Raw genomic sequence first — 24,021 nt, forward strand, 5'->3', positions numbered from 1 at the left:
TCTTCGGACTGTGTTTTTTGCCTTGGAATTTTTGTTGTCAGTCAGACATGACGGATCAGGTAAGAAGGAACTAAGTGAAATTGCTTTAGTGTTCTTTAGGTTTATGAGTCAAGTACAAAGCCATGATCCACTCCCGTACTCTCTTGTCCCTTCCCCTCTGCTTCCTCTTGTCCAGCTCACGACTACCCAATTTTACTGACTGACCCCATACATGTTGGAGCCTTTTACAGTTTTCAGAGAAAGGAGAACACTTCTGCACCTCTTCACTCAGAACCTCACAACAGCTCAGGGAAGGGATCACCATCCCCAGTTGACAGATGGGGAAACTTGGCTCAGAGCAGAACCTGAACTTGTAGAGGTCATACTATGTGACAGCAGCAGAGCTGGGACTCAACTGGGATGTCCGGACTCCCCATCCCATGCTCTTCCCACTGCAGTGTCCTGAGAACCCAACAGAAAAAAGAAAACCAGAGATGGGTGTGTGAGGGCTGCACTGGGGGCAGGAGAGTGGCAGGTGGTGCAGATGGAGCACCTGGGAAGCCTCCTTTGATGATAGGAAATGTGAACAGGAAGCGTGGGGCAAGGGTGTCAACAGGGGCAGGAAGGCTGCAACAATGTTTTCAGGCAGGCAGAGGGCAGTTCAGAGAGTGCTCTGCTCCAGCCCCTCCAAGGCATCCTTCACAACTGGAATTACATTTCCAATTTCTTTTCTAGGTCTCCAAACAGAAACATCTGTGCCTCAGCCCCAGGCCCCGGTTATGAGTTCTTTCCTCTTTGCTCTGGATTGCTGACAACCTTTTCATTTTCTTTCATTCTAGCTAGGCTGGAAGCCTGAGAGAGGTCACTGTCTGTCTTGTTTGGAAATGACCATAAATGAGTCTGTTTTAGCTGCAATGGTTAGAGAACAGCATGGGGGTGGGAGTGGCCAGGCCCCATATCACTGACACAAGCAAAAGTAAGGGGAGACTCTCTGAGGCCAAAATGTGCGTCACACCAAAGAGTAGAGATGGCATGGGGACGCAAGGATGGTTCAAATTAGGATGTTCTTGTCTGAAGGCATAACCAGCAGTCTGGTCTTGTGCAACATTGCCGTGGCAACAAAGCCAGACAGCGGGAAGTCACACTGCCCGCTCAGTGACCTTCCACTGGTCTGGGGACAATGAGGGCCTAAGCTCATCTGCATTTGTTGTGTCTCCACTCTGGACATCTCAGTGTCCCTTTCTATAAGGGGAGAGGCTGGACTGGGTGATGGACAAGTACCCTTTGGGTCCAAGCAAGTTGCCAGAAGACCAAGTGCATGGTGAGTTCTGTGCTTGGTCAGGTGAGGGCAGGGAATCTTTACAGAAAAACTGAGCCAGGTTTAAGAGTGGGCAGTGCAGCTTTCCTTAGATTAACTCTAAAGAACAGGGTTGATTCTGAACATGACTTGTATTAGATTGTGAATTCTCTGAAGGCAGGAGCATGGGGTTACTTATCTGTTTCTTGCCAGGGGTCCGGCTCTGGGGGTCTTGTGAGGGCTGAAGTGATGGGAGGGGTACCCATCCACCCACCCAGGTGGTCTAGCCTCTCCTCCAGTAAGTCCAGTGAGATGAACCAGTGGGTCAGTAGCCATTAGCTGAGTCCAAGGAGGTGCTTGGGATTAGACTCTGCCTTTGAAACGATGACCTGAATTCAGGCCACAGCACTGTATGTTCCTCCTTCCTGACAGGGCAAGGACTTCCTAAGGAACATCAGGACTTGTCCCCCTAGAAGCGGGACCCCCATCTCCAACGGGTCCACACTGACCTTAGAGGCCACTTTCCCAAGGTTCTCTCTTTGAGCTGCTTGAGAATCTGGGACGGAAACAAAACGCAAAGCCTTTGTAATCCAACCCTGTGGAACGGACCTCCAGGAGGCCAGGGCTGGCTGCTGTTTCCCATTACTGTGGGATGTTATCTGATGGGTACCAGGGTGGGGAAAACAGTATTCCCAGTATTCACTCACATTCTTGGCTTCTCCCAGAACAACAGTGGGAAAAGTCTCACTGTGTCAACTGCCCAGGCAGACCTGCCCAGGTGGGGCAAGTGATGGGGGACTGGGGCCAGGGAAGTCCTAGCAAGGGCTAGACATTCCTCCTATGGGGTGGGAGGAGGGCAGGGGCCCAGCCCAGGCCTTTACAGCCACCAGACGCTGCAAGGCAGCGGCTTAGTTGATGTCTGACTCTCACAGGGCAGCTGGGATGAGGGTTAGGGGTAGACACTGCCCTCACCATTCCCTATAACCACTGCTCTCCATGTGGTCCAGAATGCATCAGAATCACCTGGAACTTGTTAGAAATGCAAGTTCTCCAGGTCCCACCCCAGTCCTACCATAAGAGTGACAACAGTCCTCTCCCTCACCCCATTCCACCCCAGGCTATTCTGATGCAGTCAGGTTTAAGTACCACTGCTCTAGAGCAAATTTTCCAATAGGTGAGCCATGAACGTCCATACCTGGATGCCAAAATACTAATCCCCTACGTAGTCAGGGAGCTGCGTGGGGTGGGGCCCATAGGCCAGTTTTCCCTAACCCTTCATGCTGTATGTTGTATCTGTGAGAAAGAGCAGGAAGCCCTGCTCTAGGAGATACTGAGGCTTGGCCCTGCCCACACTCACAGACAGTGAGCCAGGGCGAGGGTGAGGGCAGGGCAGAGACCCCATCTGGCCCTGACCCTTTGCTCACTCACAGCCTCTCCAGCTTCCCACCCCATTTCACTGCTACCTGCTGGCAGCTGGCCACAGGGAGACAAGGAAAGGGGCAGCTGCAGAAAGAAGAAGCCCCAGGCCCATCTGCACACTCTCTGGACTGAGTTCCTTGTCACTCCAGCTCTGGGTGAGGGGCTGCCTCAGGGACAACCAGAGCCCAAGTCATCCTCAAGTGGCTGCAGTTAGGGCTGAGCCCATGAGGTCCAAATCCCTGGACCTGTGCCTGGAGGGACTGGGGTGAGCTATGCTGTGAGGCGTCTTTAGTCTTTCCACTTGCAGAAAAAGGGGTTACTCCAGAAGGTTCGGGGGCGGGTCTCCCCCTCAAGGAGGTGCAGAGAAAGAGGGGTTGGGAGGTGAGTCCACAGCCCTGCTTGGCAGGCCCCCATGCAAGGCGGCCCACAGGCAGGATGCCCCCTGACCTCCCACGCCAGTCTGCGGAAGGGGCCAAGGCCGCTGCCATCTCCCATCCCCATCGCCATGCCTTCTCTCATCACTTTGAATGAGTGGCCCTTTGTACATGAAAGGGACGCGCCCTGCATGTGCCCTTAATCCTCCTGATGAAAGATGCGCCGGTGCATGACCCCGCAAGAATGCTTTGTCCCCGACCCAGGGGACAGGCAGCAGACGAACGAGCGAATGGTCAGGGCCTGGAACGAGAATGTCCCAGCCACCCCGCCCATTTCCCCTTCCTGGTCTTCCCACTAACAACATGGAATTCTCTCTCTGCTGCTCCTACCATGGTCTGGCTGGCCTTTGGGCAGGCAGCGCCCTAGGCCCTCCCAGGTCACAGGCAATGAGAGCCACGGCCTTGGCCACCCCACCCAACCCCCAAGCGCTTCACAAACAGGGGAGTTTGCGATTCAGCCTGATGTAAGGCCAACCACAAGCAGCTGAGACTGAAATGATGACCTCTAGGACCCTCCTAAGTACTTAATCCCACAAAAACCTGTGAGCAGAGACTGCCACTGTCCCCATTCACGTCACAGACAGGTGACGTCCAGTGGCTCACAGCCAGAAAGCTGTGGAGCCAGGATTCAAATGCAGGTGGCCAGGCTCCAGAACCCTCCAGGGTCTCCTGACCCCAGAAGGGACTCAGATCCAGTCTGCCTTCCTCCCAGGCCGCACCAGGCACAGCACCCTGAGGCCTACAAGTCATGACCCAAAAGCTCAGTGACAACCTCCCAGCCCTCTGGAATGGCAGACCTCAGCCTTGAGGCCCAGTCGTTCTCCACTCAGGCACTTGGGACACACTGTGCAGTTTGGGCAGTGGTCTCCCCTGACACAAACATCAGTCTCCCCTCTCGATACAGAGGGGCTGGGTTGGAGGAGGCGAAGGGCACCTCCACTCAGGGTGGGATAGCCATGCCTGGCACCAGCAGGATGGCCCAGGCAGCCTCCTCTAGCCTCCTCCCCAGGGCAGTGGGAGCACCTTGGAGCCACATCCTGGCCAGGCTTGGCCATCCCACCTTCCGGGTAAACATACCTATCCTTCCTCCTTGGAGTCTGAGCACTTAATAAGTGTGGCCTCAAGAGGCACCCACTTACCCCCAACCCTGCCATGTGTCCATCCTCAAAGCTGTCAGAGGACATGCCTGAATCATGCATTTTCACCACTGGGGCCACAGTGACCACCAAACCCCACCTACGCATAAGCTCCAAGCATGACGTCTTTCCAATCTGCGGGGCTGCACCTCACCACCCCACTCTGAGTTGGAGTGATCAGCAACATGCCCCCCTTCCTGCAGACCCAACTACCCACACCTCACCTCCCTCCTTCCAGCCAAAGCCAGAACCAGGTCTAACTCACTTGGTCCTGATGCAGAGCTCGAGGGGTGGAACGAGGTCATCACCTCTGTCCTCAGAGACTGTCTGTGTGGTGTCTGGGAGGTGGGAGGGAGAGAAAAGGCACATGCACATCAGCCCAAAGCCTATGCACACAAACTTCCCAAAGCCCTACATTCACCTGAATCTCAGATCCTCACACACAGGGCCCCCAACTCCTGGGACCCAACTACTTCCTGTCTGCCCTTCTGCAGCCCCACTCCAGCCCCACCACTTCTCAGCTGGGAGACCTTACCATCCTCCTCACTGGTTTCCCACCTCCAATCTCTACCCCACCCTGTACCCTCCTCAGCTACCAGAATATTCTTCCTAAAATACACATCATTTTCCTGCTCCAAAACCTTCTATGGAGCCTGAAGTATAAAATCCACACTTCACAAGTATTCAAGGTAGTTTCAACTTCCCCTGGCCCCTTATCCCCTTAAAACCATCCCATTATTCAAGGCCCACTCTGGCCCCGCCTCCAGGAGCCACTGCTGGTATTAGCCTTCTGGTCCCAGTGCTGCCACTCGAGGGGCGTCATCTGTCCTGGACAACCTAGATGGGGTCTAGGTCACATGGTGGCAGGGCTGGGTGGCAGCACACCGATGGTCAGCCGGATCTGCTCCTGCTGGTTGGCCAGGCCGTCATAGTAGTACAGGTCAAAGAGCCGCTCAGTCTTCCAGTCACGCAGGAGCTCCGGCTGAAGGCTAAAGAGGACGCTGAAGTGGCTCTCACTGCACACCACCCAGATGGGGAACCTCGGCGTCTTCAGGAAGCAGCCCACCTGCATGCAGAAAAGGGGAGGACAGAGGTGCTCGATGCTGCCAGCCACCCCCAAGGACGGGGGCCAGGGTTCCTGTCCAACCCTGGGAAGGTGCTGGCCTCTGAGAAGCCCAGAGTGAGGGCCTCAGCTGGGACAAGATGCTGGGAAACTCTCATGCTGCTCACAGATGCTGCTCCTGCTGGCTCTGCCTACTGCTACTCCAGCTCCTGCTGTAGTCAGATGGAAGCACCCCAGCCTAAAGCCTGCTATCACCCACCCTGCTTCGTGTCCCACACCCAGCTGGTACCCACTTGCCTCCAACAGCTCTGCTCCAAGGCTGCTCATGTGCCCCTGTCGCCGGGACCTTGTGAATGACCTTTCACCTGCTCTTCCCACGACCTGCCTGCCCCAGCCCAGTCCTCAAAGCAATCCCAACACAAGTCTCTATGAATCTGCATTCGCCATCCCTTGGTCTAGAGTGCAGTTAAAGCCCTCCTCCCTGGGATCCTGCATCATCCCAAAGCACCCCGTCAGCGAGCATGAATCATTCCCACTTCCCGCTCCCAGGGGGGCACAGGGCTCCACACCCACCCATCTCCACTGAGCACACCGCTCAACCTGACAACATGTCACTGCCTCTGCACACCAGGGGAGACCTTCGCAGGAGAGCAGGGGAGACCTTCGCAGGAGAGCAGGGGGACACGTAAACAGAAGCCAGTGTTTGATGGGTGAGGGCACCTGCAAATGAAGTGAAGCTCGAACTAGAACCTATCTTAAAGTACAGGTAGGGCCTGGAGCCATGGGGAGAAGCAGGAGTGAGAGCCCAGAGCAGGGCAGGGAACCCTGGGGCCGGTGGGAAGGGAAGGGGGGATGGAGCAACAGCAGGAGAAGGTGGTTAAACTTTCTTCTACAACTGAGGAGGTATTCCCTTGAAGAGTTCAAGCAGGGGAATTTCACAGAAGGAGAACATGGGTATTTGGGGAAGAGAGAGAACACGGAATAAGAATGTGAGCCCTCAGTGCCGGGATAGCATTTTGCCCGGAAAGCAGAAAAAGGTGGCCAAGGGTCTTCCGTGGAGCCCCTGCTGGGGTGCTGGGCAATCTGCCCTTCACCTGGCCTTCCCTGGCCTCTGTGCCCTCCCTGTCCCCACGCCTCCCCTGGCAGCACCCCTTCCTGACCTGGGGGCCCCTGATCTAACCAGCTCTGTACTCCGAGGGCCAGACTGACTCCTGCCTAATCCAGCCCCAGTGAGTGCCTGCATGTGCAGGTATTTACAGCCATAGCCTGTGGATTAAGGAAAGTATGGGAATTATTTTTCCAGTGGGGAGAAGGACATACTTTATCCAGGGCCCGTCACAGAAGAGTGGCTGAGCAGAATTCCCGGGGCCCCCTGAAGGCCGCCATGGAGCTCACTCTGGGCTAGAGAAGGCTCTGCCAGGAGCTGTGCTCAGAAGGCCCTGCACCAGGTCTGTGGGGGAAGGACTGCACCATTAAAAGTCACATCCTCCAGGTGGGGGGTGGGGAGCTTGATCTTTACAGTGAGTTAATCATTTTCTTATTGACCTCCTCACTAGGCTGTGGGAGCATGTGGGCCGAGCAGCAGGATTGAGAGGCTGGCCCCTCACCCTAGCCCTGTATGACCTTAGCCAGCCCCTCGCCCTAGCCCTGTAAATGACCTTGACCAGTCAACCCCATGCCTTCTAGGTTTTACCATCCATCTCCAAAAGCCCTAACAGCCGTGGAGAAAAATTCAACCGTGACTCGCCCCTCAGTGGGACGTGGGGGAATTAGATGTTTTAAAGGACGTGGCTGGACGTGCCTAAACCCCACTGCAATTTGGCTTCTGTTCCAGGCTCAAAAGCGGCTTTTCTGTGGACAGCATCACCTGGAGTAGGGAGCCTTGCAGACTGGGGACCCAGTGCTCACTCACTGCAGGAGAAAGAGGGGCAGGCCAGCCAGGAAACTGGCTCTTGCATCATAAGCCATCCTGAATATTACAACAGAGGGACAAAAGGGCAACATGCCATATATTCAACAGTCAAAAGATTAAGGGCAAAAAACAGCTGCCCAGAGAGTTGATAAGTGAGTTTTCTCATCCAGGAGCCCTCCTCCAAGTAGGTGACTTTTTCCCAAAGATGAAGTGCACTTCCTTTGGATGCGTGGAGAGGAGACCAAGGGCTTGGGATAAAGGTGGGCATGTTTCCTCCAGCCCAGTCTGAGGCCTTCTCCTGGTGGGTGAATGTGCAGTACAAGTAGGGATTTACTTTTAAATGATGATGTTTAATCTTCTAGGGACGTGGTGAATGTCCCAAATCCATCCATGGATTTCTGAGTCAGAAGCCCTAAATGAAAGGGACAAGTGTTTGGTTGCTGGCAGTTAACGGTCTGTTGTCTCTAAGGATAACAGTCCCTCAACGTGATTTATGCTTTCATCCTAGGCACCATGCAAAACACTGGGGACATAGCAATGAAAGAAATAAGAACAGTCCTGTCCTCATGGAGTTTACCAGATCAGTGGGGAAGACAGATGATAATCAAGTAATCAGAAAATGCACATCACTGAATCTAAGATGCCATTAGATTCACCGTTATTTTTTTAATCACTAGGAAATTAAAATAAACAACCGAAGTCTGACACACTATTAACTATAATAATGCAGGAACATTTCAGAAACATTAAATTGTGGGGAAAGTTGCCACCCTACCCACAATGAAATGTGGCATTTAAAATCAAGGAGAGGGTTATGAAGGAAAGGATGAAGATATGACTGAGAATGACAAGGTGGGGGAGGCACAAGAAGAGACTCTTATTTAGAGAGTGATCAGGTCAGGAAAGGCCCGTCTTAGAAGATACTATTTACAGCAAAGCTTAAAGGGAGGGAAAGTGCAGCAAAGGGAGGGCACAGTACGCAGAGACCAAGAGATAGGAAAGAATCTCAGAGAAGCCCAGCACATGAGGCAGGGAAGCAGGAGGTGAGGGAGAGAGGAGAGCAGGGACAGACACGGTCTTGGAGGGCCTTATAAGGGATATAAGGACTATGGATTCTGTTCTAAGAGAACTGGGAAACCACTGGAGGGTGTTAAGCAAAGGAATGATGTGATCCAGTGAATGGGTTTAAATATCACACTGGTTTTAGTGAAGAGAAGAGTTAGGAAGGAGACCAGCTGGGTTGTTGCAGTTACCCAGACCAGCAAGGCTGGTGGCTTGGACCTGGGTGAAAATGAACAGACTTGAGAACTAATTTAGGGTAGAGGCCACAGGCCCTCTGATGGATGGGATGTTTCTAGATTGAGTAACTGGGTGGATGGTGCTGTTTGCTGAGTTGGAAGACACGAGCAATGAAGAGAATGGAGCTTTTAGAACCCTCATTGCCAAATGTCAGTTTTGGTCTCTCCCTGGACCCCTTCCTGAAGGGCAGCAATGGTTGTGCCCTGCAGGTCCTGGGTGAAGCTGAAATTACACTCTGCCCCATTGGTGCATTCCCTCACCTGTCAATCACCACCACCACCAGGAGGCAGGAGGGCTTGGTCTTCCAATTGCAGTCTGCAGTTCAGCCCAGACCCCATCTGCTGAGCTCCACCCCGGGCTGGCTCTGGGGTGGGGATGAGCAAGACAGGCCAATAGGATCACCAAAAGACCTGCAGAGGTCTAGCAGGATACAGCCAGGATGTGGACTGATACCTGACGGCAGGGGGCGCATTGCTCTGGTCCAGAGCACACTGAGTGCAGGTCATCCAACCTGCTCACTCAAGGTAGCCCCCTCCCAGCCTGCACATGCTCAGTGAGGGCGCGCGAACCTTGGCTCTCAGACAGGGGCTGTAGGCAGAAGCCCGAGCCTGGAGATGACTGAGAGTGAGAGGCAGGCCTGGTTTCTGCCTCCCTCGTGAAGAACCCTCCAGCCTTACAAGAGCAACCCCCATGCCCTGCGGGCTTCATGCCCCAGGACGTTCCAAACACCAGATCCTCTCAGATCCTGGCCAGTTCAGTGCTGCCTGGGGGAGGAGAGCAGGCCTGGCCAGAGCAGGGGACCCGGCTCTTCCTTCAGGTCTGGGCTTTGGGAACTGAACCCCCTGGGATTCCTTCTTCATCAGAGGCAGCTAACTGAGTAGGACCTAGGAACTTAGGGACAGAAGGGATGGCAAGAGGACTTAGTCAAGGGCACAGCGCATTGTCTAAGCTGCCAGGCCCTGCCTGAGGTCCCACCTCAGAGAGCTTACTGGACTCAAGGCAGAGGAGAAAAACATCCCACTCTTCGCTGAACACGCTGAACAGACAACCAGCGAAGAAAGGTCTAGGTGGATTCATGGAGGCCTCAAGGAGGGAGAGATTGTGATAAGACCTGGATTTCTTCCAAGGTAATTCTATTCTGGGGAAGGATGACCCCCATTACTTTCCCATCAGTTACCCTCAACAGATGGAAAAAAAATAGTTTGCTTTTTGACCAACGCCTTCCACACTGGAATGAAACTGGGCTCATGGTAAACCTTGAGGTTTCCACAAGCTCAGCCAAGATGACCTCTTTTGGCCTGTGGAATCTGGCCCAGATACTTTCAGAGCCCACCCAGGGGTGGTACGCAGGAGCCCCAGGGGCTCTGCCAGGCCACGTGGCCACATTCCTGGGCTCCCTCCTGACGGGGGCTCAACTCATTCTTTTCTTCCCAACTTTCTTGAACCCATGAGTTTGCTTCCTCTGCACTGTGAAGCGTCCCTCAGAGAGGGGTTCTGGGGATGGGGCCTCGCCAGTCGGTCCGCTGGCATCAGGGCAGCAAACCCGGGCATGTGGTCATGAAGGAAGGGCGAGAGGAAACCGAGCCTGGCTTACAACCCGGTCACTTGAGTGCCTCATTGTGCTGGTCTTTGAGCCGGTTCTGGGCATACTCTATGAATGAGGCCTCCTCCCTATCCTCAGGAATCTTTCCAGGGTGGCCCCCCTGTAAAGGGCTACAGCTCTCCCCTCAGGACAACCCTCTGCATAGAATCAACCACAGAATAACAGACTCAGAAGCTGCCAGGGTTATTTGAAGGAAGTGCAAACCCTGTTCTCAGAGAAGGTTCAGCGAGAGGCTGGGACAGGGCTGGAAGTCCAGTACTCCCTGCCCAGCCATTTTCAGCTCCTGCCAATGCTCCCTGGAGACAAAGTCACCCTCCCCTGTCCTGCCTCACCTGGGGTCTGGCCCTTTCCAAGTCACTGGCTGCAGTGTGAGAGGAGGTGAAGGGGTCCACACCCCAAACCAACAGACCAAGTGAGGCTAAAGCCTCAAGTTTCCTGTCCCTGGAGAAGACAACACATGTACGTGCACACACACAGCAGCTGTAGCCATCGGCACCCACAATCATACTATAAATTTCTAAAATAAAATCTCTAAGTATCCCTTTCAAACAGACTTTCCCAGAACATGGTACCAGCTGGCTTTGGGTCTGAAGTGTATGCCCATGTATATCAGCAGGGAAGCTGTACTTCTCCCCAAATCCAAATTCGGGCCAGTTCTGGGAACTGGAGTTGACTTCCTTCCCACTCCCCCCTCCTTCTCAGTGGTCCCGGCAGCCAGACCCCCTCACTTTGGAGACCGTGAGCATCTCGTACCTGGCACACATTGTAGTGCTCAAAGAGGGACAAGAAGCCTATATTGCTGCGTGCGACAACGCCTTTGAGAAGCGTGATGTTCCCGTCTCCAGAATCCAGCTCAACCACATCATTGAAAACATTGGACACAGCTTTCCCGGTCAGGAGCAGATTGACAAGTTCCTGTTGATGAGACAAAGGAGGAAAAGTCTGTCAAGTCTCTGAATCAGCCACTAAAAGCATGGTGGTGGGTGGGAGGGTAAAAGGAGATTGGGGACAACAAAAATGCTGGAGAAGGAAGGAAAGTGAGGAGGATGAGAGGCTGAAATCAGGAAGGTTTGTAACTTGATTTCTCCACAAACCCTGAGAGCAAAACTGACAGCTTTTCTCATTAAAGCTACTCTAGGCGCTCATCACTCTTTTTTCAGTAAGCATTTATTGAGCACCAGCTGCGCACAGGATCCTGGCTCAAGCACCGGGGTTCCTGCAGGAGGGCAAGACATGGCTTCTGACTTCAGGCCGAGTGTGTGTCTAGGCGCCTGAAGCACAGTCCAGGAGGTGGTTGGGGTGGCAAAAATGAGTGCAAAGCACACCTAGGGCTCAGATGAACCCAAGACCACAGGACCAAGTCAGGACGGCTCCATGGAGAAGTGGAGTTTGGCTGAGTCTTGAAGGAGGCTTTTGTTCTTGGTTTTTCATTTTATATTTAAAAAAAATTTTAGACCCATAAGAAGTTGTAAAAATAGAACAGAGAGTTCTCATGTACCCCTCACCCAGCTTCCCCCAATGATAACATCTTACCTAGCCTGAGTACGTGATCATAACCAGGAAACTGACAATGGACAATACCATTGACTAAATTATAGGCAGTATTAAGCTTTTGGCAGCTATGGTGGGGCTTTAAAGAGGGGAGGGTGAGGGAGGGGAGGAAGGTACTGCAGAGGGAGCAGCCAGAGCAGAGAGGCAGAAGCGGGAAAGCCGAGTCTGGGTGCCAGCTCATCTCTGCCAGCATCTCAGTGCATGGCACTAGGCATTCTCTGCCCTGTGACTCATGCCACATCGGGCGAGAAACCAGCAAACACTCCAACCCCAGAACCAGGGGCAGGGGAAGCGCGGTTTCCTTTAGCTCAGGACTCCTGTGTCAGTGTGGACCATCATGGTTGGAAGGGCCCGTATGCAGGGTGTCTAGGGGTCCAACCTCCTGTTCTGAGTGGGCAAAATGAGGTTCACAGACAGGAAAGGACTTGGCCAGGCCACACATAGCTGATTAGGGACAACAATGCACACTCATCTACCACTTTTCCTGGCTCCCTGTCCAGTGTCCTAGCCCTGTCCCCTCGTTCACTGCCCTCGTGGCACCATCCTGCCTGAACAGAGAACCAGGGTGAAAGGCAGTGGTCTGCTGCATCATGGAGGAAGGAATCCAGCGAGCCCGGCATTTGCCTTTCATCAGTCGGAGCCATGGGGGTCAATTTTTTGTGTCAACTTGGCTAGGTCATGGCATCTGGTTGTTCGGTCAAACTTTAGCCTAGACGTTACTATGGAGGCCTGTTGTAGAGGTGATTAGCATCTGTGATGATCAGTTGACTTTAAGTAAAGGATATTATCCTCCATAATGATGTGGGTGGGCCTCATCTAATCAGTTGAGAGTCTTAAGTGAAAAGACAGGAAGCCTCCAGAGAGAAAAAGAAATTCTGCTTCAAGACTTGGCTATCAGAGGGAAATACCTGTAATTGTGGAGCTATAACCCATACCATACTTTGAACTTTGAGCTATAATTACTTGTTAAACCTTGAAATTTATAATTTTTTTTGTATATATGTTATATTTCACAATAAAAAAAAATTTTAAAGACTGTGCTATCTACTCCTCTCTGAGTTTCCAAACTGCTGGTCTCCTCTGTGGATTTGGGATCCAAGACTTCAACGTCTTAAACCTGCCAGTCTCCACAATTGTGTGAACCAATACCCTACAACAGACCTTTCATGTGTATGCACATATATCCTGTTGGTCTGTTTCTTTGGAGAATCCTAATGGGCACGAACAAGATCCCTCTACCTTATCCTCCTTCTGTCAGGGCTGGGGTTCCGGGTGAGAGAAGGAGGCAGCGCAAGTGGGAAAGGGCTATGGCCTGGAGGGCAGAGTTTATGGAGTGTTTTCCCCTGAATTGTGAAAACAACATCCAGGGTTAATAAATCCCTTGTGAACACCAACACCTCTGCCCCAGTGACAGTAAAAGAGGCCCCATCTAATGGCTACTGAGGGGCCCTCATTGTGTCCTTGCCGAGGAAAGAAGAAAAGAGTTTGGAGGAAATGTCTGTTTTGAGATATTGTACCTCTGGTCGGCAGCTGGGAAGGAAGAGGCAGCCTTTTGCACTTGGGTTCAAGTTTTCCCCATCTGATTCACCACCGAAAGAAGGGCTCCTGCTTCCTCCCATCCGAGGTGTGCCTCAAACCCCACTGCAGCAGGACATCTTCCCGAGGTAGGCAGGGGGGACAATGGCAGTCATCTAACCCCTCACTCCTCAAAGTCAGGTCCCAAGGACCAGTGGTGTCACCCTCACTGGGAGTGCCTGTTAGATGTGCAGAATCTCAAGTCCCAGCCTGGCCCCACTGAACTGGAATCTGCATTTTAACAAGATCCCCCTGGGGGATGTGATCACACATTAGAGTTTAAGAAGCAAGGATCTAGGGGGATGCACCAGTGGCTCAGTGGCAGAGTTCTTACCTGCTGTGCCAGAGACCCGGCTTCTTTTTTTTTCTTTTGGCATGGTTTGCCCATGCCAACAAAAAAAAAAGAAAAAAGGAAGGGTCTAGTCCAGGTGCCTCATTCTACAAATGACGAAGCTGGGTGAAGCTCCAGGAGGGCCAGAAAATTACACCAAATCATTCCGTGAGTAAGATAGAGAACACGTCTTGGAACCCAGACCCGCACACTGGGTCTGGCATGTCTCCACCCACTGCACAGCCCACCTGTGGGCCGCAGCATTCTCTGCCCTGTGGAAGGGGTACCCAGTGTGAGAGCTGGGCCAGCCCAAGCAGCCAAAGGACAGCCATTCACCCTGAGGCCTTCCTCCAGAAAGAGGCAGCAGGTAGCCCCACTGTCCCTCTACTGGACAAACTGAAAGGCCCCACAATTAGGTCCTCAGCAGGGTCCAGAAGACTGAGCAGCTTGGTCCAGGCTGCCTGTGCTACACACTCTGACCCCCATATGCCGCTGATGGTCAGATTTAATGGTGGCCGATGTGGCCACTTTGGGAGGTTTCACGGTGTTAAGACAGGGATGGATGGAAGCCCAGGTATACGATTTGGCCTTCGACTCATGCTTACTAGCTGGGATCTTGGACAGGATCCTTTCCCTGGTGTCAGCTTGGTGATGGGGAGGATCAGAGACAAGCAACTATGCTATAGACTCCCCATGAGGCCACTAGAGGTTTCCTTTGGGAAGATGCAGAGGGAAGGGCTGCTGTAAAGACAGCACTCCAAGCAAATAGGAAGGGTGCACAGAGCTACCAAATCTCACCTGGGCCGGCAACCCCCAGCCTGTGCCTAGGCCCTGGGCTGTGTGGTGTTCCAGGCTGAGTCCAGCCTCTCTTGCATCCCCTGCAGGTTTGTACACAGAAGGGCACTGTAATGGTCAGCTTCATGTGTCAACTTGGCCAAGTGGTGGTACCTGTTTGTTTGGTTTGTTTGGCAAGTGCTGGCCTCTGTCGCAATGAGGACATTTCATATAATTAGATCATGATCACGTCAGCTGTATCCACAGCTGATTCCATTTGTAATCAGCCAAAAGGGAGTGCCTTCTGCAATGAGTGATGCTCAATCTAATCACTGGAAGCCTTTTAAGGAGGATTCAGAAGACAGGCTCTTCTTCCTGCCTCGGCTAGTGAGCCTCTCCTGTGGAGTTCATCCATTCCCTCCATTGGAATCGTCGGCTTCATAGCCTGCCCTGCGGATTTTGGACTCTGCGTTTCTGTGGTCACGTGAGACACTTCTACAAATTTTATATTTGCGAGTGTTCCCTGTTGATTCTGCTTCTCTATAGAACCCTAACTAATACAGGCACTCAGCAAGCTCCTGGCACAACAGAAGCTAAACTGAGTTCTCTTCCCAAGTCTTCCTGTCAGAGAAGCTAAGTAGAGGTTGGCCTGTCAAGGCAGGCAGAGATAGTAGGGAGGGATGCAGCAAGGAAAAGAACCCACTGTGCCCCTTTACCTGCGTGCAGTAGCCGTGAGCTCCAATCAGATGGCTGGTGGGAGTGTCGAAGTCCTGGCGAATGCTGGAAAACACAAGAGGAAGGTGGGTTAACTCTCCTCTGCCTTACTTGGGCTCCAGACTATGGCACAGAATTCTGGATCTGAGGGCTTCTGGGGCTCTGGGTTCTGTGTCCTCCATGGAGGAGGCTGCTGCCCAGAAGTGCATGGGGCTGGAGTCTGGGGCCCCTTATCTGGGCAGCGGTCTCCACTCAGGCTCCCCCAGGCCACCTGACCATGCTTGGACGATGGTGACTGAAAGTGATACAGCAGAAGGGCCCCTGGATTTAGCACCTGAAGCAATAGCAATGCTGTTGCTTCCTAACAGTGGGGACCACAACTCCCCCTTGTCTCAGGGCCTCAGCCTGCAAGTCTATTAAATTAGATGATTACTAAGGGCTCTCTGGGTTCCCAAATAGTGACCTCTACTATCTGAGCACAGACCTTGTTACCAGGCATGGTACACACATTGTTCTCTAAATCCCTTCTGGAAAACCAAGGCTCAGGGATGTGGGCTCGGTTCTGGGGGATGGAGCTGGGGGGGGATCCCCAGGCAGCCAGGTGCTGATGCCTGTCTCTCCAAGACCTGTTCCCACTGTGGCTCCACCCCACAGGCACAAGGCAAAAGGCCCATTTGCTAAAAGAAAAAAATTTCTAGGGCTGAACAGTGCTGGCACAAAACCAAATCAGGGTGCCACAGCACTAACCCTGTCACATAGCACTAACCCTATCACATAGCACAGGTGAAGTGACAAGCACTAGGAGGCAAAAAACCTTCCCTGGATCTCAAAACCTTCCTTACCATCTAGTTACGGTGCCAGAAAATCTAATATGAGGACATCACTCCTTTTTACTAACAAAGCTGCTTTGTTGAACACAGCTGTGTGATGGGTAAACAGGAAAGGAGCTGTCTCTACTGAAGATGCTAAGTGCACAGCAATTTCTACCCTTCAACCACCCTACAAGGTAGGAGGTATTTTATAGACACAGAAACAAACAAGGAGCGGTCAACACCAGTAGGGTAGTGTGAGATCAGGGAGAGTGACCCCAAGTCTCCTCATCCCCACCCCACCCCCATGGATGCACCCACCCTTGGGTCTGCTTCCTTCTTCCACACCCTTAAGAAAGCACCAAAAGGTAGCCCAGGGGTAGGAAGGATTTAGCCATCGTGACTTGTCTCATTTATGCTTTAAATCTAAGATCTGCCATAAGCCCAGAAACCTGAAACACACACCCTGGGTCCTTGCACCCTTCCCAAATGGATTTAGAAACTCAAGCTCCATGGCCCTTGTGGGGAAAAAGCATTCTTATGTTTTGTTTTTTTTTTTTAATAACTGGACAAACTGGGAAAGGTTGTGGTCTGCATGAAAAGGCCACCTGGGAATGCCATTCTAGGGGCCTGACCCAGAACCACTGAGGCTCAGGGGTCCTCTGGGAAGTGCCTTTGGGGCTCACCCAGCAGGCCTGGGAAGGAGCCACCTGGGGCATCTCATGGGCAAGCAAAGTGTTGGGCAGGCACTAGCTCAGGCCAAAGAATTGATGGAAACCTGCTCTATGGCATATACAAGCATCTTCTGAAGAAAAGAAAATAACGTCAAAGCAGTGCTGGGTGGGCCGATAAGCATCGCTGGCTGTGAGCCACCCTGAAGCCTTCAGAAGCAGTCCGATCTCCATAATCCTACAGCCTCGCGTTCACCAGCCGGCTCGAGAGCCTGCGTCAGCTGGGAGCAGAAGGACAAGCAGAAAGGACAATGGCAGGAAATGGTAATTGCATCCTTAGGTGCAAACATGATGGGAAATTCAGACATGGGGCCTGGATCTTAAAAGGGAGGAACATCTGTATTGCACATTAGGGCATTCAGGAGATGCCAAGGAAAGGCTTATAGCTTAAGAGATTTACAACTTTGGCAAATCTAGATGCCCAGGCCTCCCTCTAAGGGAATTCCCCAGAGAGCTGTGAGGAGTCCTTGAGCAAAGTAACAACAGCCTCTGGTCTGTCTGGAGAGAAGCCGCTTTGCACAGCATGGGATACAGGGCTTTAGCTCTGGCTTGCCACATGACTACAATTCAGCCCCTCTCCTCTCTGAGCCTCAGTTTCCCCTGTTGCAGCATGAGGGGTCTGGACAAGATGAGTGCCTTCCAACATGACTTAGACTCAGAGCCCCTTCTTCAAATGAAATCCTGTGTGAGGAAGCCCCACACAGGAACCACCGAGGCATAGCTTCTCTGGCTGGAGGTAGGTGTGTCCAAGGACACTCAGCACATGGGAGTTAAGTGAACTATTCCAACATAGGGACCCGACTGAGCTCTGAGGTTCCTAACTATTCTGGGCTCCCAGTGATAATCATGATGGTCCCTCCCCTGGGAGTAAGGCCCCCTTCCTTGGTCCTTGGGGTGCTCCCTGAAGCTGTCCTGCCCTGGCACTCTTGAAATCAGAGTCCTAGAACCACAGAGAGAGGGAAGCCTTGGTGAACTTGACCAGGTGCTGGAAACTGAAGAGGAGAGGCTGACCCTGGTAGGCCCACCCCCAACCTTCTCAGCATTCTGGGAGCAAAGGGCCAGCTCCTGGCTGCCTCTCGCCCTGGTACATGGGGCAGCATTCAGCAATAACCACCAGAGCTCACTGTCCTCACAGAGAGGTTGAGGCTCTTAGGCCGAGCTGCATGGGACCCAAAGGGTCCCAGGACCAAGAGTCGAGCATAAAGGCCTGTCCTTGGTGATGTCCAGTTCACCCATTGACAAAGGGCCTGGGGACATAGAGTTCTACCTGGGAGCTCCAGCAAAGACAGATGCTCTCACATCTGACCCCATCGGGGAGTCCAAAGAGGATATCAGGACTTGGAGGGAACCTCCAGGCTCATCATTTTGTGAAGGTAAGACTGATGCCTAAAGAGAGAAGACAGTCTGCCCAAGGCTAGTGACAGACATCAGCCCAGCTTGAGGACCTGGAACCTTACCCAGACCCTGCTGGCTATAAAGCCCACAGGTCTCAGGTGGCAGAAGTTCAATGCCAAGCAGGCTTAACCCATGTGAGCCTTCAGTCTATACAGTTTCAGACACCTTCAAATGCATTGTCCTCTCTAAAGCCTTGTGTAGCCAGGAGGACAAGAACTGACATCTCCACTTCACTGAAGGGGGAACCAAGACCCAGAGAGTGGAAGGCACTTGTGGTTTCATAGTCACACAGAGTTAGCAAGGCCAGGACTATGTCCCCACCATGTCTACTGTGGCCTGAGACACATGACAGTCAGTCTGAAGCTATGTCCCTAGCAAGGGGTGCTCCAGTCCTGGAGAGGGGAGTCCCCGGGCCCCACCCTCCCTGCTCAGGGGCAGCCTGGCCTTTCACCTTAGAGCCTCTGGCTTCATGTCCACCAACCTTGTCAGCATCCTTTCCATGTGTGTCTGAACACGTGTATTTGGGCATTTCATACAGAAATTTCCAAATAAAAAAGAAAATGTGCCCAAGTGGCCTAGAGAGATGAACCTGGTCTGTGGTCACCGGCATTCAACTGAAACCTCTGTCCTCAAGGTGGGCTTTAAGGGCCTGGGACCAGCAACCAGCTCTGCCTCTGACCACCCGAGGGACCACAGGCAAGTCCATTTCTCTCTCTGAGTCTTTTCTAAAAGCAGAGGACTGGAACAAGGCTCTCTAGGGACACTCTGGGATCTGAACAAATGTGCCTGGGAGGGGGGGCTCTGATATTTAAAACCTAAACAGGCAGCAATTAACCCAATTAACCAGCCACCCCCTCTCAGCCTGACCACTCGGGTGCCAGGTCCCCAGGGGCACCACTACAGCCCCACCAGAGCAGCCCTGCCATTTCCTCCTAACCCATCTTGCCTCCAGGGACTCCACCCCTCAACTGTTCTTCCATCATTTGTCCCCCTTGTCCCAGCACCCAGAATGACCTCCAGAGATTCCAGGCCTTTGTGAGTTTCTTTTGACTTCTGAGGAGGACACCAATAGTGAAAAGGGCAGCAGTGGTACAAATAAGAGGACCTGGGCTTTGAAGTCAGGGAGTCCTGTGTTGTTTTGCCCAGTTGACCCCATCTTCGAGCCTCAGTTTCCCCTTTTGCAATATGGAGATGATGATTCCTCCTTTTATCACAGGTTGCTGTGAGAACTGAATGAGGCAAAATATATAAAGTATTTCACATTCAGTGAATGTCACTTCCTTTCCCCTCTGTTTACAATAATAACAAAAAAACAATGACCCAGAGGCCATGCCTCTTGCAACCTCAACCATTCATATCATGGCCAAAAACTCAGAATAAACAGAGGGCTCTGAATGGCCAAAGTGTAATCATGGATATCCGTAAAGTATTTGGATACAATGGGTATCGACTGTTTTCCTGGGAAGGCCGAGAAGGAGCAGACAATGAGTCAGAACACTTGGAGGTCAGCCCCTCTGTCACCTGCACGTGTGACCTTCAGCAAACCTCAGATGTCTCATTCCCTGATGGGTTGAACAATAGTCACCTCGATAAAGTATGAGGCCATGAAGAGGTCTTCCAAGGCAAACTGCAGAGAGGTCCACAGGCTCAAGGGAGCAGCTGCTATTTCATTCTTCAGGTAGTGAGAGGAACTCGGGGGTAGGACATGTGTGAAAGCTTTACAAGATGAAGAGACAGGGACCTGCCTGGAGGAAGGTGAAAGCAAAGTGGCTCAAGCTCCATGGGAGCTGGCCAAAGCCTTCCCAGCTGCCTTCCATCTCACCACCTGCCATTCCTGCCCCACATGCCAGCACCTTCCCTCCCAACCAAACTTCATGCAGCCTCCAACAGTGTCTCTGCTAAACCCTTCCCACCCATCCCTTAGAGCCCTGCTAAATGTCGCCTCCTCTGCAAATCACCAAATCTTCCCCATCTCTCTTCCCCTGAGTCCTGCCCCTTCCCTCTAAGAACACCTGCTAAGGGGTGTTTGCATGCCTGCTGTGCCCCAAGCAGTGAGAACCACAAAGGCTAGCCAGGGTAGGTTGGGTCTGCCTGGCCCACTGGGCACAGGGCAAATGGGTCTTAAATCAAGTGAGCCTGCCCACGCTCATCCCGAGAGGAGTTACAAAGGAGGCCAGGGTGGAACAGCTTCCAGACGCTGGCTCCAGGAGGCATGCAGAGGCAGGTGGGAGCGGGCGCCCCACCCCAGCATCCGAGCTTGGCAGGGCAGCAAAGCCTCTTCTAGAAGGTTAAGTACCTCTCTCCTCACAAGGCCTGTCCTTTTCCTCTGGGCACCCGAGCCCTCTGGGGTGGAGCAGCAGGACCTGGCTCAGGCAAAGTCAGCTAGCTTGGGCCTAGACCCTGCCAGCTGAAATTAACTGGAGAGTGGAGCAGAGTAGATAGGCATGAGGTTGGTATGAACGTAGTTGGGATCCCATTTTCCACTTTTCCTTCTAAGTCAGCAAACACAGCTGGGGAGAGGGGCAAGGCACAGATAAGGTCTTAGGATGGGAGCCAGGAGACTCAAGTGTGGGGTGAGCTCTGCCCCTCACCTGCACTTGACCTCAGAGCCTCGGTCCCCTTATCTATGAAATGGGATAATGGCCCTTTGTCTATGGGGCTGTCCCTCGAGTTGCCACAAGAGCTCAAAGGCCCAGGATGGTTGTGAAAGCTTGCTCCCTCTCCTCCACCTCCTGCTGAGCCTGAGCCTCCAGCCAGCAGGTTGAGGGGACCTCCTGGGGTCCCCAAGAGGAGCCCTGTGCTTGGCACCCTCCGACCAGTCAGGGGCCACAGGAAAGAGTTCTGTTCACTGGGAGGGGTAGGGTCGGGGTTAGAGGAGCAGGGACTCCCAAGGAAAGATTTTAGGCCTGAATTTGTCTTGGGATGAGAGAGAGGAAACGGGGTCAGTTTCAGGAAGCAGAGTCTGGGTGGAGCATCCGCTTTTTCCATGAGGGGGTCCCACTATGACATAAGAACCCACAGGTCCTCTGGGCACCCCACCCACTCCCATTACCCAGGTCTCTTCAGACAGCTCTGCCAAAAGCATTCACTAGTACAGCCTCTGCCCTAATCTGAATCGAGGTTAAAGTTGAGTTGGAGTTAATTGAGGAAGTTCCTCTCCTCCTGCTTCCCAGCTATAGTCAGAAGCTCTCAGCTCATCGGGAGAGAAAAGGCCCTTGCATCCAGAAAAGGCCCTCCTGGCATCCGGGTTAAAGGCAAGAGACCCAGGCTGAGAGGGAAAGGGGCCTATTGTGGGCTGCATAGAGACAGAAGCCCAGGAGTCGGGGCTCCAGGCCTGGGTGGTTCTGCTAGCGCCACATTACTCTGGGCTGGAAAAGTTAGGGTGGGTCCCCAGGGAGGGTGGAGGAGAAGGTTGGCAGGCAACCTGCCTGTCCCCTCCCACTCAGGACAGCTCGTTGGACCCACCAAGAAGCCAGGACCACAGGGATGAGTCCCTGCTCGGAGCCTGATGTCACAAACCCTCCTCCCTTTCACCTCCCTGAGATGGCCTCTCCCTAGTGAGCTAGGCTTGCACTTGATGGAACCAAAAGCTTTTTATTCATTTATCCTCATTTACCACAGGAGCTCTTGGGGGCCTGATGTAAATTCACATCTGCCTCCAAATCCCTATCTGCTCTCCCTCTCTTTAATGCATCCCAAACTTCTATGACTCTCCCGCCCCTTTCCTGGCCAGCATGCTGGACCTCTTTTGGTTTTAACTGTCTTCTGGGGACAGCCCCCCTGCTCACATGCCCCACAATGGGCAGGGCATGTCCCAAGGAGGAGGCTGAGATGCTACTGGGAAAGGCGCTTTCCCCGGGGGTGCCAGAGCCTACACGTGGGAAGGTCCTCCTGAGAACACAGCCAGGACAGAGGCAGAAGAAGGGGCATTGAGTCCCAAAGACACTTGTCCAGTTCCTGGATCCAGCCATTCCTACAGCCCTGCACTTCTGCCCTAAACCAATTAATAGCGCTGTTTTCTGCATTAGCTGATTAAGAATTGAGTTTCTGTCACTTGCCATTGAATTACCAACGCTCATGGCTAACACTTATTTCTAGGCTATTTCCTGAAGAAATAAAGCCTTTTCTTGTTGTTGTTTTTAATCTCTTGGAGAGCGCTACAAAAAGCAACAGAGTCACTGCTGTGGATGCTGCCCAGTGCCATCCCCTGGCCCTTGGTGACTAGCTCCTGCTGTTCGGAAATCACTTCTGTAAATGACAGATTACTCCTTGTTGGGGCTTTTGAGATTGCCTTCGTTGCCACGTAAAGAGTGCCAAGTGTCCACCACATGAAAAAGTTTTCTTCACATAGCAATTTCCTCCCCTGCCCTAAGCCATGGGGCAAGCACTGCCAGCCATCCCACATGCCAGGCCTGGTTGGGCCGTGGCACATCACTGGCCCCACCAAGGGGCTGCAGCACCTGCCAGTGGGGCCACCCAGGTCTGGCTCAGAGCTGGCCCTAATGCCAGGGCATCGAGCATCCCTGGGGCTTGAGAGAGCACTCTGGGGAGAGGCTGAAATCATGCGGTTTGGAAAGCAGCAGGAAGGCCTGCCTGAGATTTACTGTAAGCAACCTGAGATCTTAGAAAATAAAATAAATGACTTGAAATCAAGTGGGAAAGAAAAAAATGGAACTTTCACAAGGCTTTGCACATAGCCCTAGGGTAAACAAACCTCAGAGGCCTGCTTGGTGACGGGCCTCTAGCCTTTGAGGTTGGAAGCTGCCCCTGGTGCCTTCGCCCTGGCTCTGCCTGGGCCAGAATGGCCAGTGTGCAGGAGGCACTAACACTGGTGCAAAGGCAGAACCTGTGCTCAGAGTGGACCCCTCTGAGACTGTCCAGGCACAAGTCAGAGAGTCCATGCAAGGAGGAGGGACTGCATGCTCTCTCACTCGCTCTCTCTGTCTCTTTCTCTTTCTCTCTCACACATATGCACAAACACACACTCAAGCTGCCCCCTTGCACAATCTCAAACCCAGCCACCAACACCCTCGTTATCTCACTTCCAGGCACACAGCTTCACCACCTCTCCCATCTACACACACATCACACCACCACAAGCACATACACACCCTGGATAGTAAAGAATTTACTCCCTAGCTGAACAGCATGTGATTTGGAAAACTCTGTTATCTATTTGGCTACAGGACTGCTTCAATTGCCCAGAGAGTAAAGGATCACTCTGAGACAGCTTCAAAGGTTTCCTTGGCAAAGGTGGAGCTGAACGCTAGAGCTGGAATGCACTTAGAGCTTGTAGGCTCCTGGGGTTCTCCAGCTGAGCCTGCAGAGCTGGGCTTCTCCAAAGAAAGCTCCCAAGGGCCATGGCTGGGCAGAAGGTATTGGTGCCAGGTTGGAGGACAGGCCAGGGGAAGACAGGGCTCACCCTCTCTCCTCTTGCTGCTTTAACCAAAGTAGTTCTGCTGCCTCTGCTTTGTAGAGCAAGCTTCAGAATAAAGTTTTATTTGAAAAACAAGAAAGATTTTTGTTTCTCTACAGAAAAAGTTTAAAAATCACTAGCCTCCTATCACAGATAAAGAAGTTAAGGCACAGTGACAGTTTGTGAGTAGCAGAGCCGAGATGGGAGCCCAGGTCCCCCGCCAGGCACCTCAGACAACATGTGGCTGCTTTTCCTTGGACAGCCCAGCTGGGCCTCCTGGACCAGCTGCCCTGAGCCCAGTCTAACATGAGGCTGTGCTGTGTAGCATTTGCACCCTGGTGTCCAAACATCCATAAAGAAAGGACTTTGCAAGTTGCTAACCCCTCAGGATAGGCAGGAATGAGGGTGGGTTTTTCACAAACTTGGGCCCAGTGAATTCCACAAGCTCAGCCAAGCTTGGGCACAACCGCCCCACCCCCACCCCCACCTCCCAGAGCTGGGATGGGGCGGTGTCAGGAAGTGGAGGGAAGCGCCCTTTGGGTGTAATGGAACCCGTCAGTGAGTGTTGCACCACAGTGCAGAA

At 52.8% G+C, this 24,021-nt stretch overlaps 1 protein-coding gene across 3 annotated transcripts in view; it reads right to left on the reverse strand.

Moving 5' to 3' along the window:
* The window catches only part of MINDY4 (MINDY lysine 48 deubiquitinase 4), a 137,417-nt gene that overhangs the window by 8,759 nt on the left and 104,637 nt on the right, over positions 1–24,021 (reverse strand). For 2 of the 3 annotated variants that reach the window (XM_077120529.1, XM_077120512.1), the window contains exons 14-17: positions 15,090–15,153; positions 10,896–11,057; positions 5,151–5,331; positions 4,531–4,603 (exon numbers count right to left, since the gene is read on the reverse strand). In XM_077120529.1, the coding sequence (XP_076976644.1) occupies positions 4,531–4,603; positions 5,151–5,331; positions 10,896–11,057; positions 15,090–15,153 (480 nt within the window). Of the gene's footprint in view, positions 1–289; positions 1,833–4,530; positions 4,604–5,150; positions 5,332–10,895; positions 11,058–15,089; positions 15,154–24,021 lie in introns of those variants that run through there. The other variant, XM_077120521.1, reaches the window with a different exon arrangement.

Source organism: Tamandua tetradactyla, chromosome 1 (assembly GCF_023851605.1).
Source record: "Tamandua tetradactyla isolate mTamTet1 chromosome 1, mTamTet1.pri, whole genome shotgun sequence".
NCBI classification, from domain to species: Eukaryota; Metazoa; Chordata; class Mammalia; order Pilosa; family Myrmecophagidae; genus Tamandua; species Tamandua tetradactyla.